This window comes from Nothobranchius furzeri, chromosome 12 (assembly GCF_043380555.1).
Source record: "Nothobranchius furzeri strain GRZ-AD chromosome 12, NfurGRZ-RIMD1, whole genome shotgun sequence".
Taxonomy (NCBI): domain Eukaryota; kingdom Metazoa; phylum Chordata; class Actinopteri; order Cyprinodontiformes; family Nothobranchiidae; genus Nothobranchius; species Nothobranchius furzeri.
This window is the reverse complement of record NC_091752.1, coordinates 69732564-69750775: the sequence shown is the minus strand read 5'-3', so window position 1 is coordinate 69750775 and position 18212 is coordinate 69732564. Positions and strand designations below refer to the sequence as shown.

The 18212-nt window shown below is 44.4% G+C and overlaps 1 protein-coding gene across 2 annotated transcripts; it reads left to right on the top strand.

Annotated features, from left to right (window-relative positions):
- The first annotated feature begins 4258 nt into the window (after window positions 1-4258).
- On the top strand, window positions 4259-10029 carry LOC139062210 (PWWP domain-containing DNA repair factor 3A-like). 2 transcript variants are annotated; one of them, XM_070542999.1, is made up of 7 exons: window positions 4259-5392; window positions 8753-8806; window positions 8899-8988; window positions 9089-9184; window positions 9333-9512; window positions 9685-9750; window positions 9868-10029. In XM_070542999.1, the coding sequence occupies exons 1-6, from the start codon at window positions 5390-5392 to the stop codon at window positions 9742-9744; spliced, it is 483 nt and encodes a 160-aa protein (XP_070399100.1). In that variant the 5' UTR covers window positions 4259-5389; the 3' UTR covers window positions 9745-9750; window positions 9868-10029. The 2 variants fall into 2 exon arrangements, with proteins under 2 accessions (XP_070399100.1, XP_070399101.1); XM_070543000.1 differs by having other exon boundaries at window positions 9663-9750.
- The last annotated feature ends 8183 nt before the right edge of the window (window positions 10030-18212 follow it).

Below are 18212 nucleotides of genomic sequence, written 5' to 3'. Positions count from 1 at the left end.
CTGTTAAAGTGAAACATGTTAAAAACCATATTTCTTTTATGTATCTACCCATAAATCATAATTTTGTTAGGAAGCACACAGATAAGAATGGTATAAGTATGGAAATACCACACAGACAGAGAGGAAAGCTCTACAAAGAGTCATAAAGTCTGCAGAGAGGATCATAGGAATAACACTTCCTTCCATGGACTATGTGCACATACAACACTGAATTCCAATGTGCAGGGACTGTTGATCCGTGTGCAAATGGCAAATAAATGTCTTCAGTCTTTAGATAAGAAACATTTTAGAAGTAAAAAATTGTTTGAATGCTGCCTCGTCATATTTATAATAATTTACTTCCTCAACATGCGGTTGTATTGAGTGTATATGAACATAATTGACTGTATAATTATTATTTTTTAAATCAGAAGGTTTAATTTTCAAATTACTTCCTTGTTTACATTTTTTACAGTAAAATGGAAAGCAGATGGGATGAGATATTTAATCTCCTTACCAAGGGTTCCTATCCGCTGCACTACACCAAAGGACAAAGGCAAACCCTAAGGAAATATGCCTCTAAATTCAGCATTCATGGTAAGTTGTTAAGATTTAAGCATACACCACATTTTCTGATAATACGCCATATGACTAATGTGTAAATTCTTTCAATAAAGCTGGGCGTCTATTCTTTGGACCTTTGCCTAGGCGAAAAGCCATTAAATCAAAAGAGGAGGCTTGGACCAACTTTAGGGAAATCCATTCTTCAAAAATGGGAGGACACAGTGGCATTGTGAAAACTCGCAAATCATTGTGTTCTAAATTTTATTGGCATGGTATGACTGCAGACATTGAGAAATGGGTACGTTACCTCATTGTTAGCAATCTCTAATATACAATATTTATAAATTTCATAAAACAAAATACATTTTCTAGCTCTGAATGTGACCATTGCCAAAGAGTTGGACCTCCACTGAAGGTAGTCGAAACACTGGATTGCATCAAGGTGACTGTCCATTGTAATTCTGTTAGTTTATTACTTCTCTGTTACTTCTGTTCATAAACATTTAATCTATCACCAACAGGTATCTGGAGCTGGTCGGAATGGATCTGACAGGTCCGCTTCCCCAGACCCCTTCTGGCTACAAGTACATATTGACAGCCAGATTATTTTTCAAAGTGGGTGGAGGCTTTCCCTCTGAAAACCAAGTCTGCAGAGGAAGTCTCCCAAACTTTATGCACGATTTTTTATCGGCATGGCTGTCCTCTGCGCATTCTTACAGACCAAGGGCGATAGTTTGTGAATCAAGTAAGTTATGTTTAATATAAATTTTTATTTGGCCTAAAAGTCAAATCTGTAAAATAACTAATTATAATGTGCCTCATTGTTCTTTTAGATCAACAGCAAACTATGTGAGCTCCTTTCAGTTGAGAGGAGTGTGACAGCAGCATATCACCCGCAGACTAATGGATTGGATGAAAAAACAAATGACAACATTAAACGGTGAGAAAACAATTACAGCAGTGTCTTGTTTTAACTTCTTTTGACAATTGCTTTGAAGCAAGGTGGTGAAACAAGGGCCCGGGCGGGATTCGATTCCCAGTCTCCCGGGTGAGTCATGCATGCTAACCAGTCAGCCAAAGGGAGATCCGTTTGGCTGACTGGCATGACTCTCACCCGGGAGACTGGGAATCGAATCTCGCCCGGGCCCTTGTTTCACCACCTTGCCACAGCTTAACATGTCCTGTATTTGTAAAGTTAGGTCTCAGACTTCACTGAGTTAAAATAATTTGCATGTATTCATTCATCTATGGCTTTGTGACTCTAGAAAATGAGAATAAATATTTCACAGATGTATTGAAATTCAAGTATTTCTTATTGAAGCATGAAACTCTTTTTTCTAGGGCCCTCAGAAAAGTTGTTAATGAAAGGCAGGATGATTGGGATCTGTATCTAGATGCCACTTTGTTTTCACTGAGGTCCAAAATGCACACCACAACAAAATTCTCACCATTCTACCTAATGTATGGAAGAGAGGCAAGGTTCCCATGTGCTTCCCGTTGAAATGCCGAAAAGAGTCTGCCTGTCATGAGTTATGTTGGAATCTTCCTTTGTACTAACATATTAATATACACGCTGATTTTGTAAATACTTGTAATAGTTTTCAGACATAGAATCTTTTAACAGTAATGTTTTTATAACAGTGTCTAAATGTGTAACATTTGTATTGCAAAAACATGATCTGTTTTTGCAATGTAGCTGTCATCTATTATCCTTCCAATGGAATACAGCGAATATGTAAATGAGCAAGAAAAAGTACAAAAGGACCGAAATGAGAAGGTAAAAGAAAATGTGGAAGTGGCTCAACAGAAAATGAAGGAAGCATATGCAAATAGGGCAAACAAAAAATACAAACATTTTACATTCAAATAAGGGGATGAGGTGCTGTTGTACAATGTAAGAAAAAGAAGTAGAAAAGGAGCCAGGATGGAGCGTGACTATTCTGGCCCATACACAATCCAGCAACTCTTGGGCAAGACTGCTGTGCTGACAACTATGACAGGGAAACACTTGAAAACAAAGCACAACATCACTCACCTAAAGCCCTACAAAAGAGGCAATGTGGGACACAAGGAAGCTGGGCCAGATGAACCACCAACAAAAATTCAAAAACTTGAATCAAGTGAGAAGCAAGAGAGGGAGTCAGTTATTAAGTACGTGGGCAAAACCCATCTGGTGGGGAAAACTCAAAATCAGCACTCCGGCAAGGTGATTCCTCCCTTTTCCAAGTTGTCTCCCTTGCCCCCTCCCAGGATGTCTCCCTCACACCCTCACACAATATCTCCCTCGCCCCCTCCTGAGACATCACCCTCACCCCCTTCAAACATGTCTCCCTCGCTCTCTCCCTGGAGGGTTCCTTCACCCCCTCCCAAGACATCTCCCTCACCCCCTCTGAGCATGTCTCCCTCGCCCCATTCCAAGACAACTCCCTCACCCCCTCTTTGCACATCTCCCTCACCCCGTCCCAAGACTCCGCCCTCACTCCCTTTCAAGACATCTCCTTCGCCCCCTCCCATGATGTCCCAGAAAACATTGCAGCGGCAAGGTGCAGTAGTACCGCAAACCAAAAAAAGTTTTTGGCCCTGTTGGCCATTGGTTCAGACCGGTTGGTCAGTTATTTGCATGTTCGTTCACTGCATGTTTGTTTACTGCCTGCTACTGCTCACAAATTCCCATTGTTCCTAAAAAATGTCGGTTGTACTTTGCTAAGCATTAAAATATTTATTTATATATTTACCTTTTTTTTTTTTGCAGTACTTAAACTTTGGTCTTTGAAAGACTCTGGCCAAATAGAAGCCCTGGTTGGTCCATATAAACTGTATGATACATCTTTTCGTACACTATGTGGACATGGGTGGCTGTCAGATGAAGTAAGAAGTAATGTTGGCTTATAGAAGTAGTGTTCATGCTAGCACATCTGTCACACCTTATAAGGTTCTGTTCGGGCGGGAGATCGTACTGCCTGTTGATGTTATGTTGGGCCTGGATCAGGGAGAACTCTTTCCCTCAGTAGATGAGTATGTGACAGGTTTGCAGGAAACCTTAACTACGGTGGTAGAGGCGGTGAAACGCCATCAGAGCAGAGCCGCGGCGCAACAAAATAGGGCCTATGATTTTAGGGCCACCTGCCAGTTCTACTCAGAAGGTGAATTGGTGTGGGTCCGAAATAAGCTGAGGAGGCGAGGGGTGTGTCCCAAGCTGCAGAGACGATATAAAGGACCGTTTAGGGTTCTTGAGCGACTGACAGATGTGCTATACAGGCTTATACCCGTTGAGGGGGGTCCTGAGAAGGTGATTCATTTCAACCGACTTAAGCCGTGCACTTCTCTTTCAGCAGTTGCAGCACCGCTGGCTGTGGGGTCCCGAGAGCGAGCGAGGCAGAGTCTGCGTCAGCATGATGCCACCTGGGAGGATACCAGCAGGATTCATCATTGGTCTGCAGAGATGAGCAGGTCTGGCGGCGCACGTGACCCGGCCCCATTGCATGGAGAGGCTGCTCGAGGGGGTGCTGCTGCAGGAGGACCGGAAGGACGTCTCCCTGGGGAGGTTGATGGACGTGGAGCTGCGAAACAGCGGGTGGTTCATCAGTCGGATTCCACCTGGGAGGACATCAGCAGGAGTGCTCAACGGTTTCGGGGACGAGGGGCTCCGGTGATTCAAGCAACCCTGCCCCATTGCAGGGAGAGGCTGCTCGAGGGGGTGCGATTGGAGGAGGATCGGGAGGACGTATCCCTGGGACGGTAGAGAAACCTAGAGCTGTGGAGCAACGCGTGGTTCGTCAGAGGAGGCCCCCTGCTTGGTATAAGGATTATCAGGTGGAAATCTAGGACTCGAGGGCGAGTCCTTCAGGACAAAGAGGGGGAGAGTGTGATGGACAGAAGACGTAAGCTGCCGGGCTCAGAGGGTGTGGTGATTGGACATCAGCTGGTCCTCGTTATCCATAACGAGGCCAGGGAGGATAAAAAGGTGGCAGGCCTACTGAGAGGTGTGCGTGGTCGACCTGTCATTGTGGCATCGGACTTTGGGGGGTGGGGTCATTCGCAGTTGTTAGGGCTGCCGGCGACGAAGATAGCTAAACAGGTGTTTCGAGTTCCAGCGTCAGGAGGGAAGGCTGGTCGCCTTCTTTAGACAGCAAGGGCTGGGCTTAGGTGATGCCAAGACCACGCCGACATCTGCCGCTACGGACTCTGGCAGTGGATTTACTTTGCGGATTTACCCGCCGTCCTCGCAAGCTACATCCCGGGGCGTTGGACGGTGCTGGAAGCTCAGACCCCGGGGAGAGGGGTCACACCATCCGTGACAGCTAAGTACCGCTGCTTGTGTGTTTATGCTGGACAGCTGAATTTAGGAATGGAGACTTTGGCCTCAGTGTTTTAGTATACTGTTTTATTATTGGGTTCTATTATGGTGTTTTAGCATATTGTATAATAAAGCATATCCTTTTATAAATTTTGCCTACTGGTGGTGTTTTCGGGTTCTGACTGGAGGGCCAGATATTCTGCCCGTGCTGCCCACTGCTACTTTCCTTACAGTACAAAAGACGCCTGCATGTTCGAAGACAAGAGAACTCGCATGCGTGTTGCAACAGATGGAGATGACAGTTCAGGTTTATGTTTATGTTTATGTGCTTAGCAGACGCTCTTACCCAAAGCGACTTACAATTTATTTTATTTTTTTTAACCTATAGGGCATGTTGTGATCTGTGGGGGAAACCGGAGTACCCGGAGGAAACCCACGCATGCATGGGGAGAACACGCAACTCCACGCAGAAAGGCCACAGCCGAGTATCGAACCTGCGACCTTCGTGTTGCGAGGCAACAGTGCTAACCACTGCGCCACCATGCAGCCATGGTAAAGACAGGTTTATATTTTTACAACTTGCGAAGATTTTTACTTTAAATTTGAACGTTTAAGACATAGTTTGATAGATAGCGCATTAGTGATTTTTTTCTGAAACACTTTTATATAAAATTAAGCATTATTGGCAGTGGGGGAAGACGTCATGGACGCAAAATATTTTTTATATCGTTTTTAATGGGCTACATGCAAGCCTTTTGGCCAAAATAAACTTAACTATAGGCTATTTATTTGACCGTTTATGACTCCTCATCTAATAAGCAGCAAACTCACGACGGCAATGTGGTAGGCCGAAAATTGTCGCGCTCAGACGTGTAAAATTTGTTAAAACATGTAACAAAAAATTCCCTTAAAATCCATTCAGATATATTTTTACATGTCAACATTTACATGTATTATAGGTTTTTTGACAAGTAGTTGCGTGTATAGCATCCAATAAATATTAGTCTGACGGCAGAGGTGGAAAGTAACGAATTACATTTACTCACATTACTGTAATTGAGTAGCTTTTTTGTATATTTATACTTTTTAAGTCGTTTTTAAAAGCTGTACTTTTACTTTTATTTGAATGAGTTTAAAAAAAAAAGAATTGTAATTCGCTATGATACGATCCCTGGTTTCATGCCTCTAGAAAAGTTGCTGTACTTGTTTTGTTTTTATCTGAGTGTACAGCCCAGCTCTCAAGATTCTTCAGCCTGCAGCCAGGGGATTCAATTGGCTTTGTTCCTGGTTCTACCACCCATCACCTGGGACAAGCTGGGAATCATCCAGAAATCAGCTGCTGGGTGGCATATAAGATACTTCCTGATCTGCCTACAGTTGGGGAGCAGCTGATGGTGTGCTGTTTCCCCCACTTGGTCAGCTTTGTTGGGACTTTGTGCTGTTAAACTACTGTGAAGGATTACTAGTGAGATATTGTTGTTTAGAAGCTTGGTTAGACCTAAAGGTGGTTTGTGTAGAGTTAAAGCTTCTCTGGTTGGATTTAGGGATAGTAAATGCTATTGCCTCTTTCAGTTGAAGTCCTTCTGAGCCTGTGTTTTTTTTTTGTCTGGTATATTCACAGCTATGAGAGCTTCAAGTTAATATTGTGAATGCCCTGTTTGTTTGGTAAGGTTTGTCTCTGTTAGTATTTATCTGTATATTGTAAGTTTATTTATCCGCTGATTTTCTTTATTAAATGCATGTACTCCTCCCATTCCATCTGGTCATGGGTTTATGTTACCTCCTTACCTTCCTAGCATAGCCAGGACGTAACACGCTACATTTTAAATCATATCCGTTACTGAGTAAAAATAATTATAGGCTTAATAAATTAAAAATATTACGTGTAGCAGCGTTGGAACGGAAAGAGACACCTGCATGAGCGCCACGTCTAAACCGTGGGGGGTGTGGGGGTGTACACTTTTGCTCAAAGACATCAGTTCAGTTCCTCAACTCGCTGTTCACCTCCTCTCTCCCTCCTCTCCTGTGGGTTGGATCCCGCACCTTCGCGCACCGGTGTGACGTCATCAGAATTCTGCTCGGTTCGGTAGCCGGACTCGGTTCCGTGTTTGAAATGTGTTTCCCTACCGCTCCGCACGGCAGCGGCAAAATAACGTTAAGTGCTCATAACAAGCAGATTCTCAGCGCTTTGCTCATAAAACAGAAGACCTGCAGGCCTCTGTGAGTTAAAACATCCTGATACTGTTCAGGTGTAAACATTGTGCTCCATCCCTGTGTTTGAACTCAGAAGATGCTCCTTGATGCCACAGATATGTGATGATTTAGCTTGTTTCTTTAGTTTACTCCAGAATAAGAGATTAAATTATTACAAAAGCAGTTCAGTGTAGTTAAATTAGTCATTCAAATGATTCTAACATGCTGCAGTGTGTGAGTGCGCACGCGCTTGCGTGTGCATGTGCATGGGTGCATGTGTGTGTGTGTGTGTTACACATATAGAACTGCATGAGACAGCGTGGTTTCGTCAAATCCATGCATCTTATATCTTGGCTGAAGTAATGGCTCAGGAAAAGGAAAATAACTTATATTTCATAAATAATGACGTCTTAATAGTGTCTACGATAATGTTTTATCTTATCTTTGGTCTGGGAGGTGTAACTTATCATGACACAAGCCTTTTAAAACATGTTAAAGAATTACAAGAGGAGATAAATGCATGAATTTAAAGTTCATGTTTGGAGTCCAACCTTCACAGATTGGAGGCTCACGCTGGTGAGGAGACACCGTTAGTTCTAGTAACACCTGGGCTCCCAAGGCCTGTTCTGACAGGATGGATGTTACGGGACCCTTAAGGATTCCAGTCGGATGATTGGAGGATTATTTAGGAGGATTGGAATGAACAAACTGATTTCAGTGGTGAAGGGTTAAATGAGTGAGTGAACCCACTACCAAGGATGAACACTAACTAAATCAGCTGCTCTAAATAAGCATGAAGGTCAGAGAGGAGCTCTAGGATGGACACGAATAAAGGAACTGTAATGTGGAGGTAAAGCAGGGCAGGGCCAACGTTAGCAGCTGTCATACGGTCCATCTGAAATGTTTGACTGCATTTGGCTTGTTATGTGACAGGTTAGAGCACAGTCTCATGTTAGAGTTTTGTCATGAAAACATTGAGATAGCTCACATACTGATGGCATCTAAAAATATTATTTTTCCTCAAAATAAAGAATAATTTGAATCACAATTGAAACAATTGTAGAAAAACCTCGTCCAATCAATGTGCTCGTCCTGTTCTCACTGATTGGATAGAAATCCCTCCTTCAAGCTGTGCATGTTTGAGCGCGCACCCACGAGCGAATTGTGAACTGGCGTTGTGATTTAGCACTACTTAGATGTAGCCATCCTTACGCTGACAAAAATGTAACTAAGTAACTTTTACTTTGAGTACATTTTGTTTACGATACTTTTTACTTTTACTTGAGTAAAAATTTAGGCAAGTACTTTTACTTGTAATTGAGTAAAAAATGATCAAAGTATTGGTACTCGTACTTAAGTAGGACATTTTAGTACTCTTTCCACCTCTGTCTGACGGTAACGTTTCGTATTCAGGATAAAAAGAAAAAGAAAACATGAAAGCAGCACCATGGTCAGTGAAGACCTTACTCCTGCCTGTTTGAAAATAGGTCACCACTTTCAGGGATGGAATGATTCTGAGACGGCAGCAGTCCCACAATTATCAGTTGTTGTATTTAGCTTTTCCAATGTGTTTTGGTTGATTTGTTGATTTTAAAAAGCAGAAAGTTTGATATGTTGTCAACTTTCAATGGTGGTGGTATAATAAGTGCAAATGTCAATCCTCTTTGGATAACAGTAAAACAAACTGATACAATCATTTGCTTTCCTCTGAGTACACAGGACACCGACCGTGTGTATTTTAAGACACCTTACAGCTTTCCACCCAGAGAGCAGGTGAATATGAGTGAAGATTATTGCATGACAACAAAATAAAATTAATTTTAACTGCTGTGCATGAAGTCGTGTTTTTGTGTGTCTTGATTAAGGACAATGACGGCATGGACCAACACAACGTGGTCACCACAACCAGAGATGTTGGGATCCGGAGTAAAGACGTGTCTTACGACAGGCTTGTGGTAAGGACATGCAAAGGACCAAGAAACAACTTCTCTTATTTAATCTGCTTAACCAGAATAATTCTGTTCAGCATCTAAATGGTTTCTGATCTAATTTTAGGAAAGGGCTCAGCAAGCTGAAGACCAAAGAAGAGTCAGCAGTGATCTTCTTATATCATTTATCACTCAGGATAAAGGCCCACTGCTACATCTGGAAGTGAGTTTTAAATTTATAATTAAATTTGCACACTGTGACTAATTTCAGTCAAAACATGACTCATGAATTATTTAAGTGAATCATTTTCTGCTAACCTAGTGTTTGGACATTTACTTTGAGCATCCTCCAAAAATATCTCTATTTACAGGCAATCATCGCAGGAAAAGTGTCATCCACCTGGGCTTCATCAAAGGGCAGGGTGGACATTTTCTTTGAGGAGGATGAGCAGCTGGACAGAGTGATGGGCTTCTTGACAAGCCTGGTTGAAGCACAGACAACCAGATGTCACAATCAAGTGGCATTCATGATGGATGTGCTTCTGCCAGAGGTACGTTCTGAAAATGTTTATGTATCACATGAAAATATTTTGTAGCATTACTGTTGTCAGTCTATAACTCATGGTTAATATCTTGTTACCTGCAACATGACAGACTAATGTCTACATGAAAGATGTCCTTTTGTTCACCTCATTACTCAGGCAACCATCCATGCACTTTCAGCTGTCCATGAATGTTGACGGACAAAGCCACAGAAATGTACGGCAGTGGGCTGCAGTATGACTGGAGGTATTCTACAAACACAAGAACAGTGCTAATGCCTATATGTATTGTTTTCACATTGTTTATGACAGCCTCTAGGTGTCAATGTCATTTTTACTAATTGCTATTTATCTGTCTCATTAGTGAGAGGCAGCTGATGTCCTATGCCATGGAACTGCTCATATACACGGAGAAACTCAGAAAAGCTCTGGACTCATCTGAATTTTTGAAGAGGCTGTAGTATTGTGTTGACATTTTTTTGGAAGGTATTTGTAAGGCCAATAAAAGTTGCTGCTGGTTGTTTCATTTGTCTGAACTTTTTTTCTAAAGCAAAACTTTTCTGCTTTTGTGTTTACAGCATATTTTTGAAAGATTAGTGAATGGTCAATATCAGTTTACTAGTCTTGTGAATTGTATACTTAATTCAAAATATTTTAGTAATTTCTAAATCAATACATTTTGTGTCAAAGGGCCAGCAATTATTCCTGTTAACAGAATATATGAAATACATAAATACACACGTAAATATGCCTAAAAATTACACATCAGCAGCTTTTCACTGTAAAGAAGCAATAAAAAATCATAAATAGTAACATAAATATTAACTACTCACTCGTATTGACTTAGACCCACTGTTAGTGCCTGTAATAACAAATGGTTGAAAGTTAAATGTTGCTGTAGGAGGCGTGCTCCCAAATAAGGAGGCTAGTGGGCTTAAGGGGTTAATTAAAACGATTACCACTAATTACTTTTTCTGATATTTTATTTTATTGCATTTAAAATAAACACTTGCACATACATTACTCACCTGCTAACTTAAGTAAGCATAGGTATGTTGTGCCTATTGTCCGGCAACTGATTATTTGTTGGTGGTATCTGTGCAGTGGCGGTTCTACATCGAATTACTCCCCGGGCGAGGCCCCCTTTGAGCGCCCCCCCCCAACCCCCCCCCCCCACCACCACCACCACCACCACCACACCACCCCACCTGCATGAACACACGCATGTTTTCTACAAACAGGCATGTTTTATTAGAACGACTATTGAACATTCATTTTTCTAAGTTGCACATATTTACATTAATTACTATGAAGTTGTCAGAATGTAAAGCACTATACATTATATACTGTATCAAAATATATAGAATCAAATATACAAAAACAAACAATAACTAAATATTAAGAATATATGAACATAATAGATAATAAATATTCTAAATAGCAAAAATATTTCACACATAACAAACTAAAGATAATCACTACAGCATTGCACTTAGAACAGAAAACACAAACTAAAATTAAAACCTAACCTTGATGCAACATCATCAATAATGTCATCACATGAAATCTGCTCCCCTAATGAGTGATTGATACTAATCAGAGCCAGGTTAGTGAGCCGCCCCTGAAACATAGCTGACCTCAGGTATGACTTGATCAAGTTTTGAAAAGCTCCTCTCAGCTTGAGCCACAGTGACTGGCAGAGCAGTCCAAAAGTTGGGGTAGATCTCCAATAGATCTCATGATCCATAATATTTTAGAATTGCCTCTGAAATTGTAATTTAAACTGACATAAAAAACTGTAGACTACCAAAAATGCCAACTTTTACAGAACAAATCATGTAAAAAATAATCAGTGCAGCCATCTGCAATAAATAAACAGGATAGTTAGTGGTGACTGGGGTGTTTTCTTCTGCTTGTAGAGTGGTTTCATTTATTATTATGTGAACATGATCAACATGTGTTTGTTGTTGTTCAGGCGGGCCACAGGCTGCAGCGAGCATTTAACAAATCCTAGTTTGAATCAGTAAAAAACGATTCAAGGACTTTTTTCAAACCATTTGAATATTCGTTTAAATATTTCAGCCCTATTAGCTCTGTTAGCAATTAGTTGACCGCATTTAACAGTTAAAATCCCAGTTAACTGGTTCAAAAAATTGAAAACATGCATCATGAGAGCTACATACCTTTATCTTTCTGCTCTTTTTTCTTTTTTTCCCCCTGAATCGGGCACCTGGTGGTTTTAGCCTTTTTATGTTCATCTCTTCTGTTTGGCTCCTGACTCAGTAAGTTTCCTTTAGTCAGGACTAAACTATTTGACCTTGATGGGGGGGTGACCACAAAATCGTTTTGTTTTTCCTTTTTTTATTCGGCCATTTCACACAATTCAGAGAAACCTGAAAGAATGATAGGCCTGTGTTTATGATATTATGAATGAAATATGGAAGAACGTTAAGATGTGATTGACTTTAGCCATGTTAATACAGTTGATTCAGCCCCTGCACGCTCATTTCATCTGGGAAAGACGCAGAGGTGAATTCCCCCGCCGAACCCCTCCCCTTCCTGTTCTTCATAGACACACGGAGCACGTGAACGTTCTCAGTCAGCAGGAGCGCCTGCAACTGCAGGGGGCGCCAACTTGCTGTTTCCAATCCAGACACTGTCATATGACAGATAATAGAAAACCTCGGTGCGGCGCAGATTTCCTTTTTTTTTTTTTTACTCCGCGCTTGTGCGCCCCTTTTGTGTCATGAAAAAATGCCGCCCCGGGCAACTGCCCTGTCTGCCCGTGCCTAAAACCGCTACTGTATCTGTGTTTTCAATTCAATTCAATTCAAAAATACTTTATTAATCCCAGAGGGAAACTGATTGCTGTATTAGCTCAAAATAATAATAATAATCAAGTCATCAAAGAGTTGTTGTATATTACAATGGCTGTTGGCAGGAAGGATCTCCAGTAGCGGTCAGTGTTGCAGCCAAACTGAAGAAGCCTCTGACTGAAGACACTCTTCCGTTGTCGGACAGTCTTGTGAAGAGAATGCTCAGGGTTGTCCATCATTTTCTTGATTCTCTGGAGAATCCTTCTTTGCATGATCTCCTCCAGTGGTTCCACAGTCGTCCCCAGAACAGAACCAGCCTTTTTTATTAGGCTGTTGAGCCTTTTCAGGTCCCTGCTTCTGATGCTGCTACCCCAACAGACGATGGCGGAAGAGATTACACTCTCAACAACAGACTTGTAGAAGATCTGCAGCATCTTGCTACAGACATTGAAGGACCTAAGCGTCCTCAAGAAGCGCAGTCTGCTGTGTCCCTTCTTGTAAACAGCTTCGCTGTTCTTTCTCCAGTCCAGTCTGTTGTCCAGGTGAACTCCAAGGTATTTGTATTCCTCAGCCACCTCCACTTCTTCTTCCATGATGGAAACAGTGTTTGACTCCACCCTGTTTCTTCTGAAGTCTAAAATCATCTCCTTTGTTTTGTTCACGTTCAAGGTCAGATGATTGTTTCCACACCATGCCACAAAGCGCTCCACCAGCTCTCTGTACTCAGCTTCCTGTCCATCTCTGATACACCCGACAACTGCAGAGTCATCTGAGTATTTCTGTAGATGACAGGTCTCTGATTTGTACTGTACTCTGATTTTATAATCCCACTGGGGATGGCCAAAAAGTGTGTATGCAAGAAAAAAAATATCCATACATTCATGTTTAAACCTGGAGTCCTGTTTAATTACATTGTTACTATTTCTGTATAAACGTATTCTTTCAATTGTATTGTTCGCATTGAAAGGCGTTTGATATGAATCAAACCCCAATCTCCTCTGCTGGAGCCTGAGGCAGGGTGCTGCACCCTGGATCCGACCCAGGTTTAAGTTCTCCCCGCCCGCTGGGAGGGCTGCCGTTATTGAGATATTTCCCTTTTCTGACCACCAGGGGAGCTCGGTGGAGCTCAACAGGCACATGGGGGCGTGGTTTGTACATAGAGGCGTGTTTTGGAGGGGCGTGGTTTGTCGGGGCTGCATCTGCAGCTAGGTATTATTGTGTTTTTCTGGTTACGTCATTTCCGGTAGACGCCAGCTTATGTCTGCAGCCAGATGCTTGTGCCCTTTCTTGGCATTGGGGTGTATGGTGCATGTAATATTTAAATAACTCTAACTTGCTCAATTTTCAACTGATTTTCAAAATGTTTGATTTGTTATAAACGCCAGAGATGTGCCTGTGAAATAGGATGGGTTTGGCCCAGAAAATCCTGTTATTTCACTACACAAAGCATTTAATCTTTCATAGATAACACCTTTAATGGTAGGCTTACATCTAAAAATACATAGCTTATTATTATATTCTATCTATCTATCTTATATATATGTATATATATATATACATACTCTGGGTGAATCCCCAGTATTCGCACAGATACGTGCATGTTAAGGTCGAGTGTTAAAGGGCCATATTACTCAGAACATTTCTGGAATATCATTTTTGTCTTAATGAGTCTTCTTCTATTTTGTGTTGTCGTTTATCTCCCGTAGGGACGCTTTTTGGTTCTCGACTGGAAAAGGGTGGCTTGCCAACTCCGGGTCGGGAGAGAGGTCCAACCTCAAGTGGAGGAGTTTAAGTATCTTAGGGTCTTGTTCACGAGTGAGGGTAGGAGGGATCGGGAGATCGACAGGTGGATTGGTTCGGCATCTGCAGTGATGCGGACGCTGAGCCGATCTGTCGTTGTGAAGAGGGAGCTGAGCCAGAAAGCCAGGCTCTCGATTTACCGGTCGATCTACGTCCCAATCCTCACCTATGGTCATGAGCTTTGGGTAATGACCGAAAGAACGAGATCGCGGATACAAGCGGCCAAAATGAGTTTCCTCCGTAGGGTGGCCGGGCTCAGCCTTAGAGATAGGGCGAGGAGCTCGGACATTCGGGAGGGACTCGGAGTAGAACCGCTGCTCCTCCGGCTCGCAAGGAGTCAGTTGAGGTGGTTTGGGCATCTGGTCAGGATGCCTCCTGGACGCCTCCCTCGGGAGGTGTTACGGACATGTCCTGCCGGCAGGAGGCCCCCGGGTCGACCCAGGACACGTTGGAGAGGTTACATCTCCAATCTGGTCCGGGAACGCCTTGGGGTCCTGCCGGAGGAGCTGGTGGAGGTGGCCGGGGAGAGGACGGTCTGGAGCTCCCTAGTTGGGATGCTGCCCCCACGACCCGGACCCGGATAAGCGGAGGAAAACGACGACGACGAGGGACACTTTTTGTTGATAAAATGTTTGTTTTGTCAAATATGATTTGGTGTACTCCTCCCTATTTTTTATTTTTTGCACTCACGTACCTGTGTTAGCCATCCCAGGATCCCAGACCTGGTTGAGGTTGTAACAGAAGAACTTGTTTTATGCATTGTGTGTAAATAAACTCAAGTTTGGAGGAAGACATTGTCTCAGCCCATTGTTTGATCTAGCGTGATCACTCTCCGTACCTAAAATAATAACAGTCGTGGGGCTCTAGGTTCACACTTGTACCAAATTAATATATAGTCAATTTGCTTTCTTTCACTGAATTTCTACTTTGTTCTTGATGGTCACACGTGTAGCATCATGAATGGCCTCATTTTGTGGGGCAAAGTTCACTCTTTCCAGCTGGGTCACAGCTGGGTCGAGCTGTAACTTCCATCCACAGATTAAACCACCAGGAGCCGAATAGTCTAAATAACACCGTCTTCAATCTGACTGTTTATCTGTTTGCTGTTCCATCACGAGATGAAGGACCTTCAACTCTAATCAAATAATTTATAAACTCTTTTATTATAAGGTTAACTATTATCATCATAAATGATCATCATGGTTCATTATAAATGTATTTTTAACCAATGAAATTACTTATTATTCTTTGGTTAATAATAATAATTATTTATGATAATCAGTAATGTGTGTTCAGTAACCAGAAGGTCTTTTGCACGTGTTTACACCTCAAGCAGGACTCACTTCAAGGTAACTGCCTCACATGTCTTCCATAGTCATGCTTCCTGTCTCTGAGAGGGCATGTTCTGAGGTTTTGTTAAAACCAAAGCTCCACAGCTTAAGTTCAGTTCTTGAACCAAGCTGATACTTCTTCGTGGCAACGAGAGTATCCCAGAGGAGAAGGGTCGGCCGCCTGACTCCTCACTAAGCGTTCTGTCACGCAGATAGAATAGCTCTGAATAAACGCACCTATAACCAGCTGACACTACGAGATTCCTTGAGAATCTGCCCAGATGCAAAGCCACATCTACCTGTGCACCTCACGGCAACTCTAGGACCAGAGAAAGTCGGTACCCTTGGTCATCTGCCGGACCTGAGTACCCCCGAGGCTAACAACATCCTCCAGACCTCCAGATCCACACAGAGGGTCGTCTGAACGGTGAGGTAGAACACAGATTGTGTCCGATGTTGTTCTCTCTAAGAAACCATCAGTTAGCTGCAAAACCAACGTTTCACCCAGAACGTGTTCTCCCTCTGAAAGAAAGTGTCAGAGTCCAAGCCCCCAGGCCGGGCTCTCCCAGCTGACCGGCTTCAGTCTTGGACCACATTACCCAGCATGCCCCTCGCGGGGATTCCCTCCATGTTGCACCTGCGTCAATCCATGTCTATATATGGAAGACGCCACACCGGCTCTTCACTCAGTCATCGTTCCACCGTGATCCATGATCAGAGTATTCCAAAGCTACTACAGCTAAACCTCCACCTTTCCTCATCAGACCTCATCCGTCAGCCTTTCCAGCACCGCTTTCAGCCAACCATATGTGTAATAAAAGCTCTTACTCCCGAACCCAGTCTTCGAGTCTGACAGGATGACTGAGTCCATTAATCCAGCGGAGTTCGAGCAGGTGAAGAGAGAGATGGAGCAACTGGTGAACGAGAACGTTCAGCTCCACGCCCAGGTCGACCGGCTTAACACCAGACTGAACTCCCAGACCGATCTCTCCATGCAGTTGTCTACTGCCGTCACGGCACTCCAGCAGCAGGTTCATGCTCTCCACCTGCAAGCCCTCACTCCCCCGACGGGACAGCCACACTTCAGTCTCTCGGAGAAGTGGAATGGAGAGACGGGGAGTCCAGACGGTCTGCTCGCTACCCTCGAGATGCAGTTCGAGTGCCACCCAGGACGCTTCCCCACTGCGCGCTCTCGAGTGGCACAGCTCACCTCCCTACTCACCGGACGCGCTGCAGAGTGGGCCGCTGCGCTCTATAATTCCAAATCACCGGCCTGCAATGACTACGCTGCATTCGTGGCTGCCCTCAGAAAGATGTTTGTTCCACCCAGCAGCGAAATGGGGGCAGAGGCACGACTCCTAAAACTCCGCCAGAAGGAGCGCTCTGTGTGCGTATATGCGTCGGAGTTCCGCACCATCTCCGCCAAGCTACGGTGGGATGACTCTGCCCTTCGAGCCGTCTTCTTGGAGGGACTGGCAACCTACATCCGGGATGAGATGGCTGGAAAGGAGCTGCCCCAGAACCTGGATGAAGTGGTGGATCTGGCGCTGCGCATGGATCAGCGGGTTCTGGTTCGGCCCAAGCCCTTCACTCGCCCATCCAGGGCGCCTGGACCTCTTCCTCGCTCCCCCACTCCTGCTCTCGGACCCGCTTCTACTGATGAGCCCATGCAATTAGGCCACCTTCCTCCAGAGGAGAGACAGCGATGGTGGCGCGAGGGTCTCTGTGCCTATTGTGGCTCCTCCCACCACAGACGCCTGAATTGTCCATTACGTTTGGGAAACGAAGGAACCCACTGAGTATCGGGGTCGCTCAGCCTGGGTTACCTTCAGCCCCCGCCTCTTCAAATAGACTCCTTCTTCATGTTACCCTCCTTCATGGTGAGGCCTCACTCCAGATGCACGCGCTGGTGGACTAGGGGGCTGCTGACAATTTTATGGACATGGATCTGGCTAAGCGCCTACGGATCCCCATGACCCCCTTGGAGAGAGTTGTGCCAGTGACCTCGGTGGACGGTAGGCCCCTCCAACCCTATCCGGTCCAAAACCGAACCCAGCCACTCCAGATGATTGTCCAAGGCCACAGAGAGACCCTCCAGTTCCTGATCATATGTGCTCCCTCCTCTCCTCTAATCCTGGGATTTCCCTGGCTCCGTCTCCATGACCCCCGGATTTCCTGGTCCCAGGTTCGCCTTTTGGAATGGGGGACCCAGTGCCAGGCCCACCTCTCTCCTCCTCCATCCATGCCAGACTGCCCGACCGGTGACCCTGGCCCAACACCGCCCAATCTGCCACTGCCCTACCGGGACCTGGCTGCGGTGTTCGACAAGCGGCGCGCCACCACACTGCCGCCTCACCCCCCGTACGACATGGAAATCAAGCTGAAACCAGGAACCAGTCCACCCCGGGGGCGCCTTTTTTCTCTCTCTCCCGCCGAGTCCAGGGCCATGGAGGAATATATTGACCAGGCCCTCCAGCAGGGTTTCATCCGACCCTCGTCGTCCCCAGGTGCCGCAGGCTTCTTCTTTGTGAGGAAAAAGGAGGGTGATCTCCGCCCCTGTATAGATTACAGAGGACTGAACAAGATCACAGTCAGAGATCGCCATCCTCTGCCGCTCCTCACGTCCGCCCTGGATGCCATCTCCCAGGCGCGGATTTTCACCAAGTTGGACCTCCGGAGCGCCTACAACCTGATCCGTATCAAAGCTGGAGATGAGTGGAAAACGGCGTTCATCACCCCCACCGGTCACTGGGAGTACCAGG

Coding starts and splice junctions, on each gene's coding strand:
- LOC139062210 (XM_070542999.1), top strand. Junction 8,807..8,898: donor GCTTTCCACCCAGAGAGCAG/GTGAATATGAGT, acceptor GTCTTGATTAAG/GACAATGACGGCATGGACCA. Junction 8,989..9,088: donor TGTCTTACGACAGGCTTGTG/GTAAGGACATGC, acceptor ATCTAATTTTAG/GAAAGGGCTCAGCAAGCTGA.